The sequence below is a fragment of the Tauraco erythrolophus genome, chromosome 5 (genome assembly GCF_009769465.1).
Source record: "Tauraco erythrolophus isolate bTauEry1 chromosome 5, bTauEry1.pri, whole genome shotgun sequence".
Lineage (NCBI taxonomy): Eukaryota > Metazoa > Chordata > Aves > Musophagiformes > Musophagidae > Tauraco > Tauraco erythrolophus.
The window spans coordinates 33,086,278-33,111,544 of record NC_141469.1 but is presented as its reverse complement, the minus strand read 5'-3'; the positions used below and the strand labels follow the sequence as shown (position 1 = coordinate 33,111,544).

Below are 25,267 nucleotides of genomic sequence, written 5' to 3'. Positions count from 1 at the left end.
TAAAATAAACTGGCATATCAAAAGTAACTGGGATACCTAAAAAGATGTCAAAATAATTAAAGTAAACGATCTAGTGATATTCATTTGGGGACAGAAAGTATAGATGAACATATCCTACACCAATAAATATCCAAGTATTTCTCTTGGGAATATTTCTCATCTAGCTGGGTTAATTTCTTTTAAGGTAATTCTTTCGATAACAGATAAGTAAAATGTTTTTTTTATGAGGGAGACTAAGTATGACAGAGGAATGCTTTAGATGAGCACAATGAACTTTCTTCTTGTAAATGTGCTTAATCCCAGTCTGTATCTGTTCATTATTATTGACTTTGCCATTGCTAGAACAGGCACTGCAGATCGATGTAGTCTTAGGAAGAGTTTTGTAATTCAGACAGATGCGGTCACGGAACAGAGTATCTCAGTTCCGCTTTGGAGGTTACAGTGGGCTGATGCACGTCCATGGGTCATGCTCTAAGTTGACAGAATTAATCCTTTTGACCTTGACTATACCCCATGTTTTTTGAGGCAAACAGCTTATTCGGTATGATCTTGTAGAGATATGTGAGCCTGACTCAAAATCTGTTTATTTTAGTGGAATCTGAATGAAAAACTAATACTCTACCAATTATTCTAAAAGCAGTGTTTGCCCCATTTGGTGGCTGTTCTGTTTATAAATGTTCTATTTAGGGAAAGAAACATCCTGTCTTGAAAACTGTAATTGAACAATTTGATAAAATGTTGATTAATTGAATAATTGATGTGAAATCTTTTTTGCTAATATTTTTAGTGATGGTCTCTTCAGACACTGTTCTTGTTCTTGGTGAAATTCTGTTTTCAACTTTTTTTTTTGTTTTTTTAAAGCCACTCCTTACATTGGACAATTTTCTGGTGACAAAGTTTGCTGAGACAGGTGACGTCAGAGTTACAGTGCAGGCTTCCTGTGGGAGCTCCATGCTTCAGGACTCAAAAGTTGTCCACGTTTTCGGTGAGACATTACTCTTGTAAATTTTTGTGTGTTTGTTTCATGCGTACTTGTTTGTTACACCTCTTAAACCAGCCCTGACACAACTGAACCTGTTGTAAAATTCTGTCTAATGACTGATCTAGTTTTTAAAACTAGAGGGATGAGCTGTCACTAGATAAGTCCATGAAGTTGAACAGTGTGATTGTATGAAAGGGTTTAATCTGAAACTTTTTGTTTCCTTTGCTGATTTTAGATGTTACTGGGGTTCCCATTTTCTATATGTAGCAATAGTGTCTAAGTAGTATTTTGGCCTATGACTGGAGAGTTTCTTAGAATTTCTAAATAAAGTAGTTTCAATACCTCTGAAAAAAAGAAAATTTAGTTGTGTATGTGCTCTCAGCATTAAAAACAATGTGAAATAATTGCCTTTTATCACAGTATATCAGTGTTCCTTTGATGTTTATCTGAGAGTTTGGATAAGTATAACTCCACTGTAATTATTAAGTAAACCTTCAGCTCTTGTTTCACATTGTGCCCTGGTGTGTTTTGTTGTGTCTTATAATGTGATGACAAGGCATAGTATACTGTGAAAAATATAGTGCTGACAGATTATTTACATTTGCATTTGTGCTGTCACATGTGGGAATTGTGATAAGTGAAAAAGCTTCTTTTTAATGCAGAGCTAAAAGCCTTCAGATATCATGAAATACACAGCATGATACATCTCTATTGCCTGAAGAAAATACTGTTCTTGCTTTTAGTATACTTATTCATTTAAAATAATAGTTAAAACCACAGATTTTATGAACCTTCTCCTTTCCTAAGATAAACGGATTTAATATTTATCCTATCACTTACAAGTGCATCCACTTTTTTAGAAATCTTTAGAAGCATAACCCGACTTAGTGTGACTAGATCACTGACTTTGGCTTTCAAACGCTGCTTCTGGTCTGAGTGTTGGCCAATCCTGATACCAAGAGCAAGAAAGTACGGGTCCTAGGGGAAATAAAGAAACCTCTGGAAAAGAAAACCACATTGAAATACAATTCTGTCAGAAGCATTAGGGAGGCCGGGTTTGATTCATGCGTTCTAGAGGACCTCTTTCTCTGCTTTGCATTAAGTTCCCCAGGTGTTCGTCCAAGGAGCCTATGTGGAGAAAGAGAAGATTTTAGTGACTGTTTACTGAAGAATAGCCCATTTCTGGTATTTCAGATATTTTGGACAATATCCAGAGAAATGTTGTGGGTGTACCTTGTTTTTATTTTTTTGAAGAGGGCAGTAAATAGCCTTTGGTATACACTTTCTGTTCTTATTTTCATAGCTAGTTGATGGAATACATAAAGTATTCATTTTACATGAAAAACAGGAACATGTAATGGGCAAAAAACACATTTATGGTTCAGTGAGAATAAAATCCATTGGCGCTATTCCCTTTACAAGTAAAATAAACCAACCACATCTGTGTGTGTATTGTCCTAAGAAAAAATTATTGGGAAGGTTATGACCCCAGAGCATGTATGTAAATGTGCTTTGTTTATTTTTTTTCTTTCTGCTTTTTTATCTTTAGGCACAAATTTGATGATGTTGACAAAAATACAGAAAGAGATTGAGTGCCTGACAGGAGTGTACTCTTGCTCCGAGCAAGAGTACGCAATGCAGCGCAGTGGGGTTCCTAGATACTGCAGCGCTGCACAGCAAATACTGCCAAATATGTATTTTCAGCTTTTATTTCTGCTAAAATGTTTTTGCAGCCTGGTTTGTTACTTGTTCAAAAACGTTTGTTTTTGTTTTTCTAGATAATTTTCATGTTCTTCCTCTGAAGTTTACTAAACACCTGGACATGTACAACCCCGACATAGCGGAGTGGAGGGAAGACATAGGGCGAGTAGTAACACGACTTCTTGCAAAGGTGCTCTTTCAGATTGCTCATAAAATGTTCCCTCACCAGTCATAAAGCTTGAAGGTTAAGTTAATGCCTTCTCATTTAGAAAAAAAGAAGGCAGAGCAAAAATAAAGTGAACCTCATGAGTCACATTTCAAACAAGTTTGAGCCTAGTGTCGCTTTTATGTGCAGGCTGTAGACGATGATATTGTAACATAGAAAGTTTAGGCTTAACACAGCCTAATTGGCAATTAATGCTAAATATTGCTCACTGCGATTAGGAGTAGACATATTGGCAAATACTGCTGACTCCAAAGCAGGAAGAGTAGCTTAAATGTGATATATTTAGACAATAAGCAAAGGATGCTGTGTACTATAAAAGACATAGGCTTTGTGTAAAAACAACACAGAAAAATTTACAATGTCAATTGTGTAACTGAAAATTACATAGCATATATATAGGCTAAAGGTTCATACAGCTGGATTTTTAGATCATATTCGCAAAAGAAATGTGAATGGGGAGCAGTTGAATCCTGTAGGTTAAATAGAGTACAAATCCGTGCAGCAGTTCTGTGAGGTAAGTAAAAGCACCCCGTAAAAACTGTGAGCTCTAGAGCTCTGCTCATCAGGTGGGCACCCTGCCAGCAACTGAGTGTGCACACACTGACTTTTTGTGGGGACAGTAACAGTGAGGCGCAGGTTGATGATGATGTTTTTTAAAATAATTGCATTTGAAATCACTTGATTCTTCCTTGATTTACAGTAGTGCAAATCAGGTTCTGGAATTTTGACTTTATACTTTCTCCTGCTTTTTTTTAAGGTTCACATCAAATATCAAATAAAAGTAAATTCCCACTTTTCTCCACTTAACCCCATTCCATAACCAGTGTCAGTCAAACAAATGTTTTAATCTCTTATAAAATTGCCCTTGCATTTTAGTAATTACTAAATCATTTGCAAGAGAATATGAACAATTTAATAGAATTTCAAAACCTGTTAAAGGAAGGCCATGGGAAGTGTCCAGGGTGTTGTCATTAGAATTTTGTTGGCTGTATTATACAACACATAAAGGAATTTGGAACTAAAAGCAAAATTTAGAAAAACTATTTTGGAAACGAATGCACTTGACTTTCAGTGGAGACTACAGATATTTATAACAGTTTCAGGAACTGAATCTAAGTGCTCTTAGTCTCACCCTGGAAGACTTCTATCCGTCCATTAAGCACAGATAGAAAAGTAGCCTCCCTAAGCTAAAGTTACCTGTAATGAACATGCCCTCCTAAGTCTACTAAGTGTCTGAGTGGCCCACAAAAGATCCTAAATCACTTAGAAATTTTATTTGTTACCCTAGAAATGCACAGCCTTTGCAGAGTTTTGCTAAAACTGCATACCACTTCGTTTTGCTTCTTTCCATGATGCCACTAAATCTCTTTAATGCAGTAACAATGCTTAGCTCTTCCAGTCTTCAAAGAGGAGCTCACATTTCAGTTAATTTATGTTTGGCTTTGTTCATGTTTTAGCTTATGGTGGAATCCCCTCTAAATATTAAGGATCCGAACACCAAAGACTAAAAGATGTGTGGAATTACTTATGTATTTTCTATAAAATATAAAACACTCTGTCCTATAATTTGCCACGTGCCTTTGTCTTCACAGGAAACGAATATACCTGAAGAAACGCTCATCACAGTCGTGAAACCTGGTCTGCCCACAACTGCTGACTTGCACGTGCTACTACCAGCTAACCAACCAAAAAGGAAGAGAAGTGTAACTAGTGATAAGGTAACCAGAGCAATGCATGTCTGGGTAGGACAGTCTTCATCCTGTTTTGCAATCAGTGGCTGTACTCTCGTCGTCTTTATGTGAAATTAAAAGGTACTCCCTAACTATGTAATGATCTCCTTCCCACCTGACAGGAGACATGTAAAAGCTAGAAGCAGCTGTGACTGCTGTGTTCGACAGTGTATAGACCAGCATAATCTAGTGCTCACTGGTATTAGTGTATTTCTCACAAATTATTAATAGTGATCTGTTTAAACAAAAACAACAGTGATGGCATGTCAGTCTGTGAAGATCTGGTAGACCAAAGAGTATATTTAGGACACTGATATTTCTAAAGAGAGACAAACCATGTTTGCACTGTCTTCAGAAGCAAATTAGATTTCAGGTCAAACAGAACCTTAATAGTTGACCTATAATGTAAAGAGCATCAAGCAGGTAGTTTCTGCCTTTTGAGCAAATGTCCTTTTCAATTGGCAAGAACCAAATGTAGTGAACGCAGGAATGAAAATCAGACATTAATTAATTTCTCGCTACTTATTTATTTCCAAACCTTATCTCTTCCGTAATAATAGACCTTATGCCAGTTGAAAATCAGAAGACTGGCACTTATAGTTTGTGATATTCGTCCTTTTGCTGTGGTAGAGAAGGAACAGATCCCAACTCTGTGCGTATATCTTGCAGTTCAAGTCCTGCCAGTTACAAAGAATCATAATGTAAGGTATTGTTGATTTTGAAGGGCATTTTACAGCTTTTTGAGACAAGGTCCACAGTATCCAGAGAGCTGTAGAAGTAGGTAAGACAAAGCTCTTCACATTAACACAAAACCAACAGATTGGTTTTGAAGTTGATGGGGTACAATTTGGAAGGTCCAAAGGATTATGTTGATGTTGTCGAAGTACCTGAACAGGTGTCTTCCTTTAAAATGCACAGAGTACAGTGTGAATGCACAAAATTTCCTGCTTTGTGGCAACCCCAAACTCTTACTGCTCTCCCTCTGTAATCACAGTGGGAATACCTGGTAGTCTGAAATCCTGATTATGTTGCAGGAAATGGTTAATTTTAATAGGTTGTTTCTTTAGTAGAGAGCCATTCATGAGCTATGGCTTTCAGCCAGGTGAGTATCACCAATTCAAAATTATTTGCATCTTTCCACTTCTTGAAGAAGTGAGATGCAGCTTCTAAAGGAAATTCTTTCTCTTTATACCAAGCATATATGGAATGGATGTCTTTTAATAATTTAAGGAGACTGATGGTGATAGATTCTTAGGTTGCGCAAACATTTTATTTCAGTGCAAAGTGTTATGCATAGTAGTTCTCTTTAAATCTCAAGTGTTGTATTTATTAGTGCTGTGCTTCAAGGCAGCTTAAAGAACATCATCAATTATAATCAATTCTATCTCAAGGGTTTTTTTTTCATGCATGTGTATGAAATAACCTGTGAGTTACTCCAAAGCACAAAGAGGAACAATCAACATGTTGCAAATGATTTGGGGAAAGTTCTGTTCAGTGGGGCTATTGGGAAATTGCAGTAGTTTAGCAGGAGGCATTTTCTGTAATAAGTAGTCCTCCAGTAAGACATTGGAAAGGTTTTCTGAAACTAGAGGAGCATTGAGAGGTGAAAATAATTGTATAATCTGGAGAACAGATGTATATTGCTGACATTGTTAGGATGGACCAGGTCAGACCAGTGGTGGCTGGTGATTCCATGTATGGAAATACCAAATATGGTACGAATTACATTTGGTTGGAGCACGAATGAGGGAGAAAAAAAATAGCCAGCAATAACAAAGATCATAAGTAAGTTGGCAGTGTAGTCATAGGAGCCCTTTGAATAATTTTGAAATTTGGTTCTATTCTGACAACAGCCCTTTTTCTTTCAAATTTACGCATGTAGAAATAAAAACTGAGTGTGATTTACCTGGTTTTAAGAACACAGCAATTTCAAAAATATTTCATTTAATCATTGACAGTAGAGTAAGACTTGGTTGCTTAATTTATGTGCATCTGTTACATGTCTAATGTCAGGTGGGAAGAGTCCAGTTGAAAGAGTCAATTAAAATGCATTTAAACTATAACCTGGAAAGCAGGGGCTCTAAGGAAGATTTGGGGCTCTATCTACACAAACTAATACATGAAAATTCCCAGTGTGGCTTTGGCAAAAAGGGCAAGTCAGATCCCCAGATGTGCAAGTAAGTTAGTAAGAATCTGAATCGTTTTGTTATTTTTGCACTGGTTTACCACAATGTGGGAGCCATTGTGTTCACATGTTCAAATATTATCATTGTAAAGGATGTAGAAAAAGAAGATAGAAAATTCAAATGCTGGTATAAGAACCTTAAGTTAGAGAGTCTAGGGAGGAGCTCCAAACACTAGATTTGTTTTTTAAACAGTTAGAGAATTGACGGTACTGTGCTCAATAAATACCTCAAGGCAGGAAAAAAAAAAAACAAAACCAACAAACCAAAATATGACTACTGAAACAGGCATCAATCTAACAGTGAAATAAATAAGCCAGAGCCTTTGGCTGGATTCACGATTAAATTTTTGACCTGTGGAAGTGTAGTTCATATAGGCTTTGGTGGGAACTCAGGGATAGGGAGAGAAATAACGAACAAATGTTAGTCACTTAAGCAAAAACCAGAGCAAACGTTGGATTCCTCCAACACCTGCCAGGAAAATAGCTGTATCCAAAGTTATGGGGCTCAGTAATTTCATTTACTAGCTGAAAGTCAGATTAGCCTACAGTACTGGTCCCTCTTGCATTGTATACCATGAACATGTGAATGAACCTGGACTGAGACTAAGTAACTCTATTTCAGTGGTGCCAGCATCACTTTAAAGGCTGCTGCTAATCAGTATAGTTGTCATATCCATTCTGTTTTCAAATGGACAAAAAGATACTTAGGAGCTATCAGGAGTAATTGTCTTGTAAAAAAACTGAGACCATGCTCACAGCACCCTTATGTTGAGTCATTTTACCCCCAAAATTTAGTAGTCAGTTAAATGGCTTCAGAAGTTGGGTATTCTTCAATATGAGTGCGGATATTTGAATGTGAGCTTTTGTGTAGTCTCTGTCCATAACATGAGAGAGACCACAGAGATTTCTATCTATTATACTGCAAAGTCTTGTCAAAGATGAGCACCATAATTGATAATATCATAAAAGGAGTTACTCCTGAAGGTTTCATGGATATAAAGCATATTTCTAATTTGGCATCCTGTGGGAAGTCATATTCTAAATTATAAGGCACAGAGTATAAAACTAGCTTTGATCTTTTAGAAAATTACCCACGTTGAAGACGCAAGCAAGTAGAAGGGAAAACTCAGACAATTTGTCATCTGGGGTTAGGATATGATGGTACATTTAATGGTTCTGCTCCATAAAAATGTGAAAGACCATATTTTACTGTGCTCTATCCACTGAAAAAAATAGGAATCCTGATTTTTTCCACATGGATGGATGTATATATTTCTACAGAGTATTGTTAAAAATTAGTTATAAATGGAACCCATCCCATTATAAGTAAGAAGATGAGGTAAATTATGATATGCAGTTCATTATCAAAGAGCAGTTACTTTTCATAGCAAGAAATATAAAGTGACATCACAGGTTTTCTTCTGATAGGTTAGAAGAATGGAGAGTTTTTAATATGGATTATGCATTGTGTGAGTTATGACGAAGGTAAACCTAATAGCGTGTGCAAATGACATGCTGTCTATCACATACTGGGTAAACGTAAAGGCTTTGGTAAGCGGAAAGAAAGATTTGGCTATAAAGATTTAACATTTTGAGCTTTTATGGCTTATGGAGTTTTGCATGATTTTTAAATATGGAATTTCTTTAAGATTTCACCTCATCATTGACAACTGCTTTCTGAGTTTCTTGCCGTTTAATGAACCACAGGTTTTCCTTTTTAGAGCATTGAGTCTCTCCAGGTGGAACGGAGTACGAGAGGTTTGACATTCTCTCTGTTGCACTTTCAGAGAATAGCAGCTATAAAGCAGGCCTTGAACGCACACAACATCAGCTTCTTTCTGAGGGGAGGATACTGGGTCTTAGTGACTTTAGCTGACTCCGATTCAGGTAAATCTATAAACAGAGCTCCCAGAGACCAACCTCTCGATTCACTATGTACCTAGAAACTCTCTGAAGAGAATATGTGTGCATACATGTGTGTGTATTTTGAGCAGAGATATGTTAAAATGATGTTTTAAACAGAAAGTTCAGCTTTGGCATGAACCTTGTATTAGAATGTCCTGTGATTTTTGTTTGCGTATCATATTTCGATATATCCTTCTTTCTTGTTCCAGTGTGTTGTGGGAGAACAGCTTAGCTGACCCCAATCAATTTATGTAAATACTGGTGCGATATTTTATCTGTCAGTTCTCTGTAGGAGAGAAAGCTCTTTTATCTAGTCTCTAATGTAGAATCGTGCTACAGTTTTGCTGTGGTACCTTGTCTGGTTTAAAGGGCTAACATTTGTTAGCCAGCACGAAAGGCTGGGATTGAAAGAAGCCCATGTTCATTCCAGCCTTTACCAGCGTACAACCTTGATGAGTTTATTTTTTGTTCAGAGCCTTAGTTTCTCCATCTGTGAAATTAATACAGCCCTGCTTTTGCCATGCATGTGCTTAGGGCATGTGATCATTTCCTATGATAACTTTAGGTTCCCAGAAAAAAATCCCAGTGAGTATGCAAATTATTAAATCTTCAGAGTTTTGTTTTGTTGTTTTTTTCTTTTTTTTTTAATTGGTCCTTTGTCCTTCAGTCGCAAGTCACAAATTAATTTCATATTATTGCCTTATTGAAGAAGCTACAGATGGAGTGAAAAGAAGAGGTTACAGAAGTAACAAAAAATGGTTTTGGCCTGACAATTAGATAGAAAACAAAGCCCAAGAATGTGACTGATCTTAAAGAGAGTGTGCTAAGCTGTTGTTTTATTCTGTATTTCAGACTCTCAGAGGATTGGAGGAAGCAGTGGTTACTGGGCTATTGTGGTTCTCTTTGTTATCTGTCTAGTCGCAGTTGGGGCTTTCATCCTCTACAAGTTCAAAAGGCAAGTAAAGCTTAATCAACAACATATATGTTTAAAGAATTAGATTTGTCCACCAATCAGCAAAACAGAGTTTGTTATTTGAAAAGGAGATTTCTTGAAGAATTGCAAAAAGTTCACCGCTTTGAAAATTGTGTTTTTCTGAACTTTTCAGACATCAAGATACTGCACTGATGCTTGTTTTCACTTGCTGTTTTCCAAGATAAATAGCAGCAATATGTGAAGTATGGAGAGTTCGTTCAGCTTGTCTAAATAATATCATCAAGAAAGAGAGCTGAGCTAAAATATTATTCCTGATTAATTCCTACCTCATTGCTCCTAGCAGTTATTCATAAACTAAAGCTATCGGGACAAGAGCGCATCTGCAATGCTGATTTGCTTAAAAAAGTAGTTTTAGCAAAACCTGTAGCACTCTGGAGTTTCTCTTTGCACACATTACATTTTAATTGCTGGGGCAATGCCACATAGACTGAGTGTTGGAAATAGATTAGTGTTAATTTGATACTAGATTGTGTTGAAGGGAGAAATAATTCTGAAAGTGGCCTTTATGAGAGACATGGTCTCAAAATTGACAGGGGATGCCATGCCAGCTTTTGATGGTCTGAAGAGTTTTCAGTCTACAATTTATTTTAATCGTAGCTACTAGGGGGCCATGCAATTTAACAAATTTTGATCTTGCTGATATGTTTGTGTTGATGACATTGGCTATGCTCTTGTTATTTTTCTCTCTCTGAGGCATTTAGAAGCTATTAGATTTGTGCATACTGGAAACAAGCCTTCATCATCATCAAATCCTGATGTCTTTACTCAGTGGGGATTCCTATTGATTTGTCTCAGTCTTTAAAGATTGATTTTTATTTGAAATAAACATAAGTTTATAGAAATAGGTGCGATGCTGAGTTCGTGATAGCAATAGCGTAGATAACATTTAAGTAATAGTTTGTTTAGAAAAGATGTTTTAAATCAATAAAGAAAAACTCTTTTTTCCAAGAATCTCTTCATTTTCTCACCACTGCACCTAGGTTTCTTAGAGCTTGTAGTGGCTGATTGCTCTAAAGGACAAAGCACAGAGTGCTGTATCAGACCGTCTACAACTGAATAAAAATCCATGTCGTTATTTTAGGTGCCTGAAGCAAAGGAAAGCATAAAAATGGTTGATGTGATGTAATTATATTATTTCAGTAGCAATACATGGAGGATTTGCTGTTTGTAGTGTGGGATCATAAAACTTGCTTGCGACATCTTTCGAAAGCTGTATGATTTATATCTTTTATTAGCTCTTAAATGAGAACAATTAAATAACAGACACAATTACTGCATGGCAAAAGAAGTATAAAATATTAAAGAAAGGAAGAAAAAAATTATTTTCCTTGAGTTCTTTCTAAAATGCCCAATGAAGCATCACTTTATGAATAGAGCTTTTATAAAGGAGGAAACTACAGTACAATTTGCAAATTTCGAACTGTAATGTCTCTCATACTTCTGTATAGAATTCATGAAAATCATTTGCATTTAAATTTTCTGAGGATTTAATTTAGGTGCGAGTGAGAATTGTGAGATATATTCAAATGTTTCTCAGTAGCTCGAAAACTGCTGTTGGCATTGATGAATGACCATGCAGTAGGATTCAATTTTAGTCCGCATGATATCTGTTTCTGAGATATTTGACAGAATTATTTTTAAATATTCCTGCTAAGCTTTTCCAAGATAACTATTTTTTTTGGTTGCATCCTTCATCTGCAATTTGATCTTCAGAGAACATTGAGTGCACCTAATCGGTGCTATATTGAAAAAAAACACTTTTTCCTTATGTGTTCTCTATGAGCTCATCTCCCACCCAAATCTTTAATCCCTTTAAAATGAGAAAAAAAAAAAAAAACTTTTCTGTATTTATAAAGATGGATGGTGAGTTGCTGGATCCCCATGGAGTACTTACTTGTAAGTATAGTCCCTTTAAAGTCAGTACAGTGAGTATGTAAGTTTACAAACTGGTCCATAGGGACTGAGACTATGAAACTGAGTGTCCTTTATAGATATAAAGGTTACAGGTTGTAATGCACAACGGCAGCTTGTCAATATTTCATGCCTCTATATTAAAAATTAATTTGCTGAAAGAATTACATAGGCAACAAAAATTGTTCAATATTAGGAGATAATTTCAGCAGAACAACACTTTCTGTGCTTTATGGTAACTCAGACAACACATGCAAATATAAATATGAATTATTTCCACATAGAAATTACAGACATGTATAAAGTGTTGAAATATTGATACTGTCCATAATTTTTACATATAATTCACAAAATTAAGGAGGAGATGGAAGACATTTGGTGGTGCTTTCCTTTCATTTATGTAAGTTGATAGTCAGATGTTCCCACTGGAAAAGCATTAAAACTCCTTTTTGCCTCCCAAGTCAGACAAAGGTTTATTAATCTTGGTTTTATCACTACACTGATTGAGTCTATAAGACTTCCAGTTGGCATCAGGGCACAAACAAAGCAGGCGGCCTGCAAAACATGACATGGACATGCCTTGGACTATTCTCTCTCTCTTTCTCTTCCTTTGCTGACCCAAAGGACAGTTCATAGATTCATAGATTCACAGATTTCTAGGTTGGAAAAGACCTTAGAGATCATGGAGTCCAACCATCCCTAATCCCCATTAAACCATATTGCTAGGTAGATCATCCACCCTATTCTTAAACACATCCAGGGATGGGGACTCAACCACCTCCCTGGGCAGCCTATTCCAGTGGCTGACAACCCTTTCAGAGAAGAAATACTTCCTAACATCCAACCTGAATCTCCCCTGAGAAAGCTTATACCCATTTCCTCTTGTTCTATCACCCATCACTAATGTAAAGAGCCCTTCCCCCACCTCCCCACCATCCCTTCTCAAGCATTTGTAGGCTGTAATCAGGTCTCCCCTCAGCCTCCTCTTCTCCAGGCTAAACAGCCCCAACTCCCTCAGCCGCTCCTCATAAGTTTTATTTTCCAGCCCCTTGACCAGTTTATTCGCCCTTCTCTGGACCCGCTCCAGGAGCTCAATATCTCTCTTAAAGCGAGGGGCCCAAAACTGGACACAATATTCCAGGTGCGGCCTCACCAGTGCCGAGTACAGGGGCAGGATCACTTCCCTATTCCTGCTGGTCACACTATTCTTAATACATGCCAGTATCCCATTGGCCTTTTTGGCCACCTGGGCACACTGCTGGCTCATATCAAGCCGGTAGTCAACCAACACCCCCAGGTCCTTCTCCGCCAGGCAGCTCTCCAGCCACTCTTCCCCGAGCCTATAGCGATGCTTGGGGTTTTTATACCCCAAGTGAAGGACTCTGCACTTGGCCTTATTAAAGCTCATGCCATTGGCCTCAGCCCAACGATCCAGTCTGTTCAAACCCCTCTGAAGGGCCTCCCTACCCTCGAGCAGATCGACACAGCCTCCCAGCTTGGTGTTGTCCGCAAACTTACTGAGGGTACATTCAATCCCCTCATCCAGGTCATTGATAAAGATGTTAAACAGAACTGGACCCAGCACTGAGCTCTGGGGAACCCCACTGGTGACCGGCCTCCAGCCGGATTTAGCCCCATTTACCACCACTCTTTGGGCCCGGCCGTCCAGCCAGTTTTTAACCCAAAAAAGTTAAAGTTCTTTACTTAAGGTTAAGTTTGGTACCTGGAAAGATGCAAGATGAAAAGACTGACTTGCAGGTAAAACGGTGACTGGATTGGCAGCGAGGTTACAGCTTCGTACACGAGAGCATTTCATCCATTTGCTATGAGCAGAGGCACTGGGCGGGACTTGTGATGAAAAGTAGAGGAAATAGTGGACTTCCTTGTAGACCGTAGAACAACTACCATAGAAAAATAGAGAAACCTGTCCAAACGGCCTGATGGTTCCTAAGTGCCGAGGCCCCTTGTCCCCAGGCGTGTCACTGCCCTCCCTGCCCGGATTAGCTCTGAAGTTCACATTGTAAGAACTCAAATCTTAATTTATGCTCATTTTTGTCAGACAGAATTGCAAGATGAGAGACAGTGTTGACAAGACATCAGGGACTAATCCAATACCTCCTTTTCATGAATCTTTCAGGGCAATCAGGACAGCTGTGATGAAACTTGCTGCTCCTGTTTGATCTGCCTTTTTTTGAAAACTGCAATACCCAGCGCTAAAAATCGGTGTCCCTTGCAAGAATAAATCTCACAAAATTAGTTTGAGGTAGAGCAGTAATCTAAAAATAAGAGTCTTGCGTAAGATTCTGTGTCAGATACCTCATATGCAGAAAACAGATGCCTCATATGCAGAAAACAGAGTATTATATCCGATTTAAGTAGGGGGGTAAGGGAAAAACAGAGGCAGAATCATACAGAGGTAGTGGGATTTTTGCTGATTAGTTATATGCATAGTGAAAACCAACATAGGCTCATCACTCCTGAAAGAATGCCCATTAAAAAGAAAAGATTAAAATTGTATTATTCCCCACTACTCTAATCAAAACTAAAATTGTAGAGTCTGCTGGATAATCAGAGCTGTCATGACTGTCTAGTTAATCATTAGGTGACTGGAAGTTAAATCATTTTTCATATACCCTAATCCCACACACTTAAACACTAAGATGGCTGCTGCCCTCTGTTCTCATATAAAGTAAAGTTGCAAGAATTTATCATTTCTTCTCCCTGCTCCAATTTACCTAATGGCCTATTTGTGTACCCAGCCACTTCTGTCCAGGAACATGTGCTAGAAAAACTGGTGCTGGAGTCCTCGAAGCTCATGGAGCGAATCCTGGCAGTCCTGAAAGGGATTAGTTGCTTTAGAGAAAAAAAAATAGAAAATCAAAAAGTCTTGAGGCATGTGGGGTTTTGACCTTTGCGATCGGAGTAGGCAAGAAGTTCAGATTAGGACTGTTTTTACCCAGTAAATGACAAGTAACTTTTAAATGATAAGTGTTGATAGTTTTAAAAACAAATTCTAGTTGTATCCCACTAATAAACAAAGATTAGTTTAGATAGTTTTGGGGAAAATTTTCTGGATGACAATAAGAAGCAAGAGGTAATATTGCAGCTGCTAAATCTGACTGTGGCTGTGGCACAAGAGGCAGTGCAGACAATGAACATGGATGGTGGGCAAGCCAAGAATGATTTGCCTTTTCTTTGCTTTTACTTTCTGAGTATGGAAATCACTGATTTGATGCCTCAAGCAAACAATATGTTACAATACTCACTAGTACGCTTCAGTTGTTTAAGCATCCAGGTAAAATGAACTGCAGCTGTTTCTCTTGACCAGAACAATATGAAGCAGCTGGAAGATATTTTTGAGAAATCAGGTCTGTTTTTTAATGCAGATCTGTGACCTGCCTATATTTTTTTTTCTATACCATCCCATCTTTACTGAATTTGATTTAGTAAAAACATACTTCTTCCAATCCGTTTGAAACTAGGACAGTGGGTTTCAAGTTGTCATCCAGAGATTTCTTCATCCTTTCAGAGCAAGTTTCTTTGGTGTGGGGTCTTGGGCAACAGCACAGAGCAGGCAAATAGCACTGTCTGCACGAGGCAAAATGGAGGAAAGGAAAATTGTGTTTTAGCCACATCAAAGCTGCCATGTAATTATCATGTTACTAGTGGAAGATCTGAAATCATCCTTTTCTTATTTTTTACTTCTGTATAACAACAGGGTATTTAGAGTAGCCAAACCAGAGCAAGTAGCTGGCTTTTCTGCTTAGGTATTTCACCTGGTTAATAGTAGCAAATTCAATTCTCTAAGAGAGTGTGAAAATCTTTGTCTTTTAATTTGTATCCAAACTACTGCCAGTGTACTTAAACCTGCATACATTGTTTTCACAAATCGCCGTGAATCTACTTCAGCCAAATTTATACCATGTTGTGTGTATTTCTTTTTTTCTCCACTACTATCAAGTACCACTTTTGGTAAATGAACCTCCTCCTGGGTCATTTCCACAATCTGGAGCCGAACTGTGTTATCTTTCTGCCTCATTGACCATCTCATTTTCAGTCTCTGAAGAAAAGCTATCTTTTTCCCCCACCTTGCTTATACTACTTTTATGTTCCATGAGAGCAAGTTTAGTCCCAATCCATGCCATTTAGTTATAAAAAACAGGAGCTAATTTAATGATCCGTAATATTTCATAAAAACTTCCTCAGAAATCAAAGTAATAGTATGTAGGAAAGATTTCTGAAATGAGAGAGGCAACTAAATCAGGAGTGCCTTAAAGCACAAAGAAGTCAGTCATCTGAACATTAATCCAAACATAATAAAGCCAATACCACAATAAAGTATCCTTTTTAATGGATTATTATTATTGTTAGTTTTGTTTAAGTTCCAAAAGAATGCTACATTATTCCATATCCTTTGCCATGTGAATATGTTCCTATTTTTTATACTAAACAGAATCTTAATCAAGCCTCTGGAAAATAAATGCAGTTGCATAAAGGCCAATGAATGTTGGCTCCACAAGGAAGGAATTGAAAGCCAGATAAACTAGACAGTTTAAATGAGTGGGAATCAATATCTCATCCCCCTCCTGCTGCTCCTTACTGCTGAATATTTTTAAGTGCAAGCAGTTACGGGTATGAACCGATTAGAGTTTGTGAATATAGGGAGGAAAAAAAATGCTTTCTGGGATATATTCTAAAAGGTACGGGACCTGGAAAGCTTGGTGAAAGCTGTATGCTGTGATGTTCATTAGTAGTTCTGTGCAGAATTTAGTCTCCGGTTCATATTTTCATGGTCCTCAAAGTGGGAATGAATTTTTCTTCTTCTTCATGATTGAAATAAAATGCTACAGAGCAAAAAAAAGGAACTAAGAATGTAAACCATGGAGTACTGCTCAGCAGAGGTAATTGTCTCCAGTGATGGATGGGAAGCACATGCATTTTGCAGCTGAAGAGTAAACCCTCAAAAGAAACTATTGCATAATCTTTTTCTCTGTTCTTCAAAATGTGGTTTCAATTTTCATATTGCTGATATAAATCTCTTGGGTCAAATTTCATGTCTTGTCATGTTTTCACAGTAGTCTTTTATGTCGACCCAAGCATTTCAGCTCTGCCTGCTTCAAACAGTTACATTGGACTCAACATAAATTGCTTCCTTAAGAAGAGCAAAGCACATCAGGGTACACAAGGGTTTTTCTCTGTATAATTAGGGGTAGCAGCTTCCTTCCTACGTGTTAGAGCAGCAAGGAGCAACTAGAAAATTGTCAGAATCAGGCCTATCTTTAGCAAGGTTTCGGGATCCACATCCTGTTTAATCCCACAGTGCAGTTGTCTCTTATAAAGAGATCTGGCACATGTGTTAAAAATGCCTCTTGAAAAGCCTTGGTCTGTTGTTTTCTTCAGTCTGGTTGAGTCTCTTCCTTGTAAAACTGAACCAATATGAACCACGTAAAGATCTCTATAATGTATAAAAGGTCAAATGCCTACCACGTATACCTTCACAAGACCTGTAATATTCTCCTTCCTCCCATCCATACTCTGTGTTGCAATCTAAGATGCTTTTCTCTTTAAGTGTGAGGAGCAAAGGAAAGTACAGAAGCGTCACTGAGTACCTCAACTTTATACCTTCCACAAAGGATCTATACTTAGCAGGGTTGGGTTCATGAGGTTTAGGTGAGTGAAAAATAACAGCTTACGCCTTTTCTCCTTTTATCCATAACCCATAAAGTACTCTGAACAACAATACGTTTAATGGTTATTTGTGAAGTCGTGAGGTTTCTGCATTCAGGAACCCTTTAATATGTTTAATAGCATTTGTTGTGATTATGGTGATCTCTAACTAGTAAGTTGTACCAGAGTCGTGTGTTGAAGCTTCAGGATTTACACCAAAGGACACACCTTGTTGACCTGGTTTCAGACAGGTCCTTCAGCCTGGGTAGACAGCAGTTAGACTAGCAGCTCTGCTCCCTTTACCTAACCGCAAAGGTCTGATGTTCCGTATGGGTTTGAGATGGATAACATATTTAATATGTCAAAAATATTTTGATAATGCCATTGATACTTAAACAATCTGTCAGAAATACAGTTTTGAGAAGGTCCCCTAATTATTGCAGAAACATCTGTGCTAATTCTGCAGATACAGTGCAAAGACATTCTTCTGGGTTTTGTTTCCCTTGGGGTTTTGGCAGTGGACTGAAAGTGAGCAATTTGACAGCTTCGATGCAGGTCTGATTGAGAGGGATATTGTTTTCTGCATCACCGGTTTCATTAGCAGACACATTAAAAACAGTTCGGAGTTACTGGCCCTAGAGAATAAAAGTCAAAATTAATTACCAAATGTATTTGTTTTGGTAATGAGGAGTGTCCTTCCCCCTTTCAACATGTATTTTTTATCCAGTTAATGGGAGGAGAGTGATGCAGGGCTTGGCTTTATATGTATGTTTGTGTTGGAGAAGCCCTTGGACCTGTTGAAGTGGTCATAGTAGCACAGCGTTGTGCTATCAGACCTTATTTCCATCCTTGTCCTTTGCATTTGGTTAGTCTGGTGCTTTATTTACTCCATTCTCACTGATGTATGGAAAAGAGCAAGAGCAATCAGTTTCCTTTCTTTGTGCTGCTTATAAATAATGAGATAAAATACCTAATTTTTATATATACAATTTTGCATGTGTGTATGTATACATATACCCGTACAGAGGTGTGTGTCTGGGTGTAGATATATATGTATATAGGATGCAATCCACCTCTTGGATAGTTTGGATTAAAAAGAGGAGATCCTCTTCAGTCATCTTTCATTGTTAGCAATTTCTATTTATTATAATTACTTCGATGCAATGAAAGGTGCTGTTCAAAATAGTTTGCTGCAGTAACTTTTATCTCAAACTAAGATGGTACCAACTGGCAAATAACCTTTCTTCTGAAATTACATTTAAAGACAGGTCATCTTCAAAAGCCTAGAGAAAACAGAGCAACCTGTGTATTTATCTAGCTTTCATATTACTGCCAGAACACGGAGTAGAAGATGATAGTTTTTAGAGACATGCCTAAAAATTAGTGTTACTTTTTCTAGCTTTTCTCTGTCTAAAGGAGCTCAGCAGAAACTGCAGATTAACCTTGGCAGTCCAACCTCATTTTCTCTTTTCTTCTCGTTGTCTGCCTGTTGCAATAATCTGTGTTTAAGCACAGACTTCGGCAGCCATGATCTGCTGTCAAGCTGATCAAGGTGTTTCTTGCAGTGTAGGAAACGGAGCTCACAACCTGCAACTCTTTAATCAGAAGTGTCTGCTTGGTGCGTAGGAAAGGATGTCCTTGTGTGTCCAGGCAGGTTACGGTGAGTGCCACTACAGCAAAGGGCATGGCTCTGTAGAAATGTTGAAACCGTAAATTCTGTTGCAAAAGTCAGAAATGCCTGATTATTCCCTTTGACTTTACAAAGTCTAAATCAAGTTAATCTAGTTAGGAACTCTTTATCTAGACTTACTCTTAAGCTTTGCAGGCCTAGCCATGGTGCTAATTGTCCATCAGAGCTGAAGGAGCCATTTAATAACATGCTTTTTGTTTTTCTAGATTCAAATCAGAATGAATGAGTTAAATTCTGTCTGCTATAGATAGTTTTGTCTAGTTCAGCAAATCCCAGTAGTCCTGGGCTGAGCTTTACACTCTGTCTCCTTGAGTGCTGCCTGCTTAACTTCAGTAACCTCTCCTGTTTTCTTATTTGCCCTTATCAATGCTTGTTTACTTCCTTACTCCTTGCCCCTTGCTCCTGGCCTCCTGTTTCTTCACTCTTTGCTCCCTTTCCATGCCCTGTCTTCTGGATATCTCTTATTTCTTTCTCCTCTGCTGTGATGAAGCGTCAGAGTGCTATGTGATGCTATCACTCACCTTCAGTGTCAGCCCACCTCTCCAGGGAAATGTGATCGTAGTATCATAGAATGGTTTGGGTTGGAAGGGAAATCTGGTTTCAACCTCCCTGCCATGGGCAGGGAACCTTCCACTAGATAAGCTTGCTCAAAGGCTCATCCAACCTGGCCTTGAACCCTTCGAGGGATGGGGCAGCCACAACTTCTCTGAGAAACCTCTCTCAGCATCCTCACAATAAAAAATTTCTTCCTTAGATCTAATAGAAATCTAGCCTCTTTCAGTTTAAACCCGTTACTCCTCGTCCTGTCACTACACTCTCTGATCAAGAGTCCCTCCCCATCGTTCCTGTAGGCCCCTTTTAAGTATTGGAAGGCTGCTAGAAGGTCTTGCCACAGCTTTATCTTCTCCAGGCTAAACAACCCCAATTCTCTCAGCCTGTCCTCACAGGGAAAGTGTTCCAGCTCTCTGATGATCTTTGTGGCCCTCCTCTGGACTCGCTCAAGCAGGTCCATGTCTCTCTTACGTTGGGGTCCCCAGAGCTGAACGTGGTACTCCAGGTGGGGTCTCACAAGAGATGATGGTTGTGACCCACCTTAATGTTTGTGAAGACACTTGGAACAAGGAATGAATGCCTATTGGGCCTTTTTATTGCTCAAGTTCTTAAAAATAGCGTTTATGTGGGTTTAATATTTTTGGTTTTTTAGTATTGTTCATTGTCTGTCAATCTTAGCCAAGAAATTGATGCTTAATTATTACATTGATATGAACATCGTGATAAGGCAGTTACATAAAACTGTGACAGTGGGTAAGGAGTTGATGACTTTAAGTTGTTAACAACTTATAACTTGTTACAAACCAGTTGTTTTGTAACAGAAAATTAAGGAAGGGTGGGATTGGTGCTATTTTGTGATTCCGGTACAACTTTGCACTGTTGGAGCTCTGCTCTGATGCCAGTGTGTGTGCGACATGAAGGAACTCCATCACAAGACTTTTTCTCCTTGTTTAATTTAGGAAACTGCCAGGCAGAAATGTCTACGCCCAGATGCACAACGAAAAAGAGCAGGAGATGACAAGCCCTGTTAATCATAGTGAGGACACCCAGAACATCATCCAGGGTGAGGAGTTTATTGATGATGATCTGGACTCTCAAACGCTAGGTAACGCAAGAGGTAACTTCATTTTTAGTTTATAAATTTTCTTAAGTCATTGATTTTTAGTTTATGTTTGTTTTTATTTTAGCTTTTTTCATTTTCTACTCAGACTCAGGAGGAAGAAAATAGTACACCACTAACAAAGGATTATCTCAGTTATCTTCTTTTGGCTTGCTTGTGATACAGGCTAATGTATGGATGACATGCTATATAGAGCATGAGTACAGAGATAGTACAGTTTGATGTACTGGCAGAATAGGATATAATAGGTAGCATTTGAATTAACTCAGTAATCCCCTGTATTAGTGGAAAATGGAGTTTAGGACAGGAGGATTTGTAGAATCAATGCTTCCATGATTTCAGATGGATTGTATCTAAATCCATTGCTATATTTGCCATCATATTCCAGTGGCATTTAAAGTTTTCATGATTAGAAACATTAAATTTATTCCTGTATAAAAAGAATCATGATTCTTCCTTATTTTAGCTGGTAACTTGCTGGTATTCATGAGGTGGTCGTGAGGAACCCATGAGGGAAACTTTCTGTGCATACCTCGGTGCAAATGATTTCAGTGTCAGGTGGAAATGTATATCCTGGCACCCTGTGGCTATTTTTAATGTAACATGGAGTGCTGATCTCTAAAGTTCATTGCTTGTAAAATTTACCGTTGCATTCAGACTGCTTTCAGGTCACAGTCTGAAAAGTGTAGGACAATGGAAAAAGCTCCCCAGTTCCATTTTTACACATTTTATGAAAATAAATCAGATAACTCAAAGCCTTTGGGATTTGTAGCAGTAGATTCATGGTGTATTACAGGCAACTATAATGTCTCCATGAACGCACAGAAAAGGATGTGTTTCAGCCGCACCTGAGGTAGCCTGGGGAAGAACAGAATTTTGGCAGAGGAGCGATTTCTTTATCTCGGGTTTCACCTTTATTATTTGTTGTCGATGTCTTTATTTTCATTTGCTGAACTGTGTGCTGCTGCTAGATTCCTGGAGGTGTTAGCTTTGAGCACAAGGGGAGAATCCAGCCTCCTGCTTTGCTTTGTGTATTTCTGTCTTTTCTTTGACAACTTTTGTGTATGAGCATCACGGTGTTTTCATTCAGGCTTTGCAAGACAACCTCAATTGCGCTCCTGACTCTACTGGAGCTAGTTCCGAAGACAACCCTGGAAAAAGAAAGTCTGTGTTAAAATTGTTTGATCACCTCATCTCCAGGGTCTTTAGGGGAGAAGACTGAATGCCAAAAAAGTCCTTGCAGACATGACTGTAAAAGTGGAGCATTCAAACACCTCTAGTAATGTACAAAAGCATAATTTCTTTTAATGGTAGAAAATCCCTTATGGCCTATTTATATAAGGCAGCTTGGGATGCTGGAACAAAGAAACGCTACCCTGATTTGTAACACATTCAGAAATAATCTCTACTCACACCATACTCCTTATCAGAAAAAAAAAAAAAGAATTCTTGTATCTGGGCAGAGCATTATTAGAGTTAAAGAGTGCAAGATCATGATGTTTTGATGTGAAACTTAAAGCAGTTAGCAAATGCAGATCTGGAGGTGATTTGTGCACCTGCCAGGTTGTCAATACCAGCAGCATTTCCAGTGGAGTGTAAAGAGTTCATTTCTGTGGGTCATAATAATTCGTGTTTGTCAGCTACTGTACAGCTTTTAGACACAAGACTTTATTTAAGACATAAAACTATGCTGCTGCTCGCTGTACTGTTTCGTTACTTGCAATACTTTCCACTAGCTCCAGTATCGCTCAGTACTGCCAAGAAAATATTCCTGTTAATGAAACTCCTCTATTTTATCTGGCTAGAGTATGAAACATGTTATAATCCCTGCTTTATATGAAATACTGTTTTACAACGTTATTTGCAGAAGGTTCCTATGCTATGGAGATCCCTTCTAGTTCTGGTAAGCTTTCTCCCTCGCTGTTGGGAGATGTCAGGAGCAGCCTCCGCTCCGTGCACAGCAGGGAGTTACAGGCCTGAGTTTCTGTTTGTTCTCTCTTCTCATAACTTTTGAATTTCCACAGTACAGTATTTCCAGACTCACCCATCCACTTTTTTTGTTTTCTATATATTTTATGTTGCCTACTTTATCGCAACCCCCACCTTGGGACTCCTCAACACCATTACCTTGCAGTGACTCCTTCTGGGAGAAGTGGCAACTTGAACAGCTACAGAGTTCCCTTATTGCTGATGCCGGTCAGTGTCCAGTCCCAGGTCAGTGGCATGTCGAATGGACGCCTCAGGTTCCATTCTCCTCCCTCACATGCACCCCTCGAGACAACTACACCTTTGTAAGCCACAAAGAGAACCAACTTATGCTGTCACTGGGATAGAAACCCTAGGAATTCTCCACAAATCCACCACCATGAGCAAAAACATTGCGCGAAAGTATGCTGTAGGTACACGGAGCTGTTGCACCAACCTTCACCTGATCTGTTATTTGATAAAGACACTCTCTTTATGCGATTGACTTGTCCCAGCAATAAAAGGGGGATTTATTGTGAAGTGCCTGAAATACACTAATGCTGGCCTTTTGTTTCTATATTTTCACAGGCAATCACTCAGGCGTGGTTTTGAGCATCAACTCCAGAGAGATGCACAGTTACCTGGTTAGCTGATATTTACAGCTGAACACAAAAACCGAAAGACTCTTCTCTGTATCGTTTTATTTTTCCCTGGTGATGTCACAAAATTGCAAATACGGCTGTAAATGCTGGTGGAGAGGAGATTTCTTATCAGTCCCATGGAAAAAAGCGTCCGTCATCAGTTACTGAGGGAGAAGGACAATACGTCTTGTGTTCACTCTATGGCCTGGGAACTCGTTACGATTGAAACTCAAACTATGGTAGCAAATTTGTAGCCCTAGGCACCTTCAATGCCACCTTATTGCTTTTCTGTATATGCTCTAGTTCTTTATGTTTATTTTTAGAAGGATTGACTGTAACTTTTTAATTATATTTTTAATTGAGGTATTCAGCGGAGGGCTGGGACTCTTCAGCCCAAAAAGGTGATTTTTACACAAGCGACCAGACCAGAACAGATGGTTGGTTGATCACAATGACATTTTTTTTTTTAGGAGGCCAAGTGTTTCTGTACTGCGAGAGGACTGAGCAAGGAGACACATGCACTCCTAGTTGATACAAGCTCTTAACTTAAACACGTGTGAGACAATCTAATGAATTTAGGCTTAGGCCCTCCTGTGGATTAAAGGAAGTAAAGTGTTAATTAAGATATCTCATAATATAGGATAATGCTCTTGTAAGCGTAGCAAGTCCTGACAAACCATCAGCACCAGTATCTCCCCCAGTCCCACCCTGTGTGAAAGAAAAACACCAGCTTGATGCTATTTCCAGACCAGGTGCCTTCACTTGTGGACAGTCATTTCAGTTGCTCTCTTCTTGTCTCCTGAGCGAGCACGTCTAGGATGATGGCAGCTGCCGGATGAGTTATCCTGCAAAACCCCGTGCTGGTGGCCTCTTTTTAAATTTCCAGAGAGTGTAAATACCTCTTTTAAGTCACGTTCTTTGTATGGTTATTTTTTTAAAACTTCCTATGAGGACAGAGGTGATGGGTAGGTCAGAGCTCTCCTCCGGGCAGGGCTGGGTACCACACCGCCATCGCCTATCCACTCACATCCCTCTTTGGGATTTTCCCTGGCTGTTTGCCTTTGCAGGCAGAGGTGGGCAAAATCTTACCTGACCTTTTCTGCTGGGGTTGGCTTGACAATCCAGAGGGCCATGGGGAGGATGGGCTGTGCTTTAGGGGTTCGTGTTTCCTTTCCATCACCACAGGGTGTCACTCAGTCCCTACCACCGCTGGTCCTCATTCCCGCAGGGAGGGCGGTGGGGCTTCTGAAGGAGCTGCCTGCAGAAAGGCTGGTGAGTCAGGTCAGAGTTTCCTAATCCCAACTTTGTGAGTTGGGTCAAAGTTTCCTAGTCCCAACCTCTGCATCCCGAGGGAGTGGCAGTGGGGTGAATCCACACCTCGCTGGTCTTTTCCCTGTGGTTTATGGAGCCGTGTAGGAAATGGACTGTGGTGCGATGAGTTTAAGCATCTGGCATCCTATGAGTCACAGCTGCCTGGAATTAGGATGCTTCTGTCAGAAACCTGTATATTTTCTTCACTTTTTGCCTTCAGTAGAGAATAAATAGCTTTTTACTCACTGAATGTCATACTGACACTAGTGGCAAGCTTGCACACCACCCTGCTTAAGGAGGATACAGATAGCTAACTACATCTTTCTGAATAAACAACCAGAAAATAATGAATGCTGGTAAGACAGAAGAGAACTGTCTTAAAATTATCGTATGCATTGGAGTTATTCTTCCATGTAGCTTTGGATATCCTAGAGCATATTGTCATCAAACGCAATGGACTGGGACGTAATAATTCAGTGTAGTACTGTAGGCTCTCGCAAATCCCACAGGATGTATGTGTAAAGCACAAGAAAATCTAGATTATAAACTTACTGTAAGGAACTAGGTGAAAAAGTTAAAGTGGAGATTCTGAAAAAGTGCTCGCAAACTGCTCAGGAAAATAATTTCCAAAATTGTTCTAAAATTGCTGCCTATTTAGTTGTAGAGTGCCATGCAAACCAGTTTACG

The 25,267-nt window shown here is 38.9% G+C and overlaps 1 protein-coding gene across 1 annotated transcript in view; it reads left to right on the top strand.

Moving 5' to 3' along the window:
- Positions 1-23,240, top strand: part of SORCS2 (sortilin related VPS10 domain containing receptor 2) — a 591,182-nt gene extending 567,942 nt beyond the window's left edge. The window contains exons 21-28 of the mRNA XM_086611291.1: positions 862-985; positions 2,761-2,873; positions 4,502-4,627; positions 8,612-8,711; positions 9,582-9,684; positions 20,503-20,660; positions 22,798-22,877; positions 23,217-23,240. Coding sequence (XP_086467417.1) covers positions 862-985; positions 2,761-2,873; positions 4,502-4,627; positions 8,612-8,711; positions 9,582-9,684; positions 20,503-20,660; positions 22,798-22,877; positions 23,217-23,240 — 828 coding nt within the window. The remainder of the gene's footprint in view (positions 1-861; positions 986-2,760; positions 2,874-4,501; positions 4,628-8,611; positions 8,712-9,581; positions 9,685-20,502; positions 20,661-22,797; positions 22,878-23,216) is intronic.
- The last annotated feature ends 2,027 nt before the right edge of the window (positions 23,241-25,267 follow it).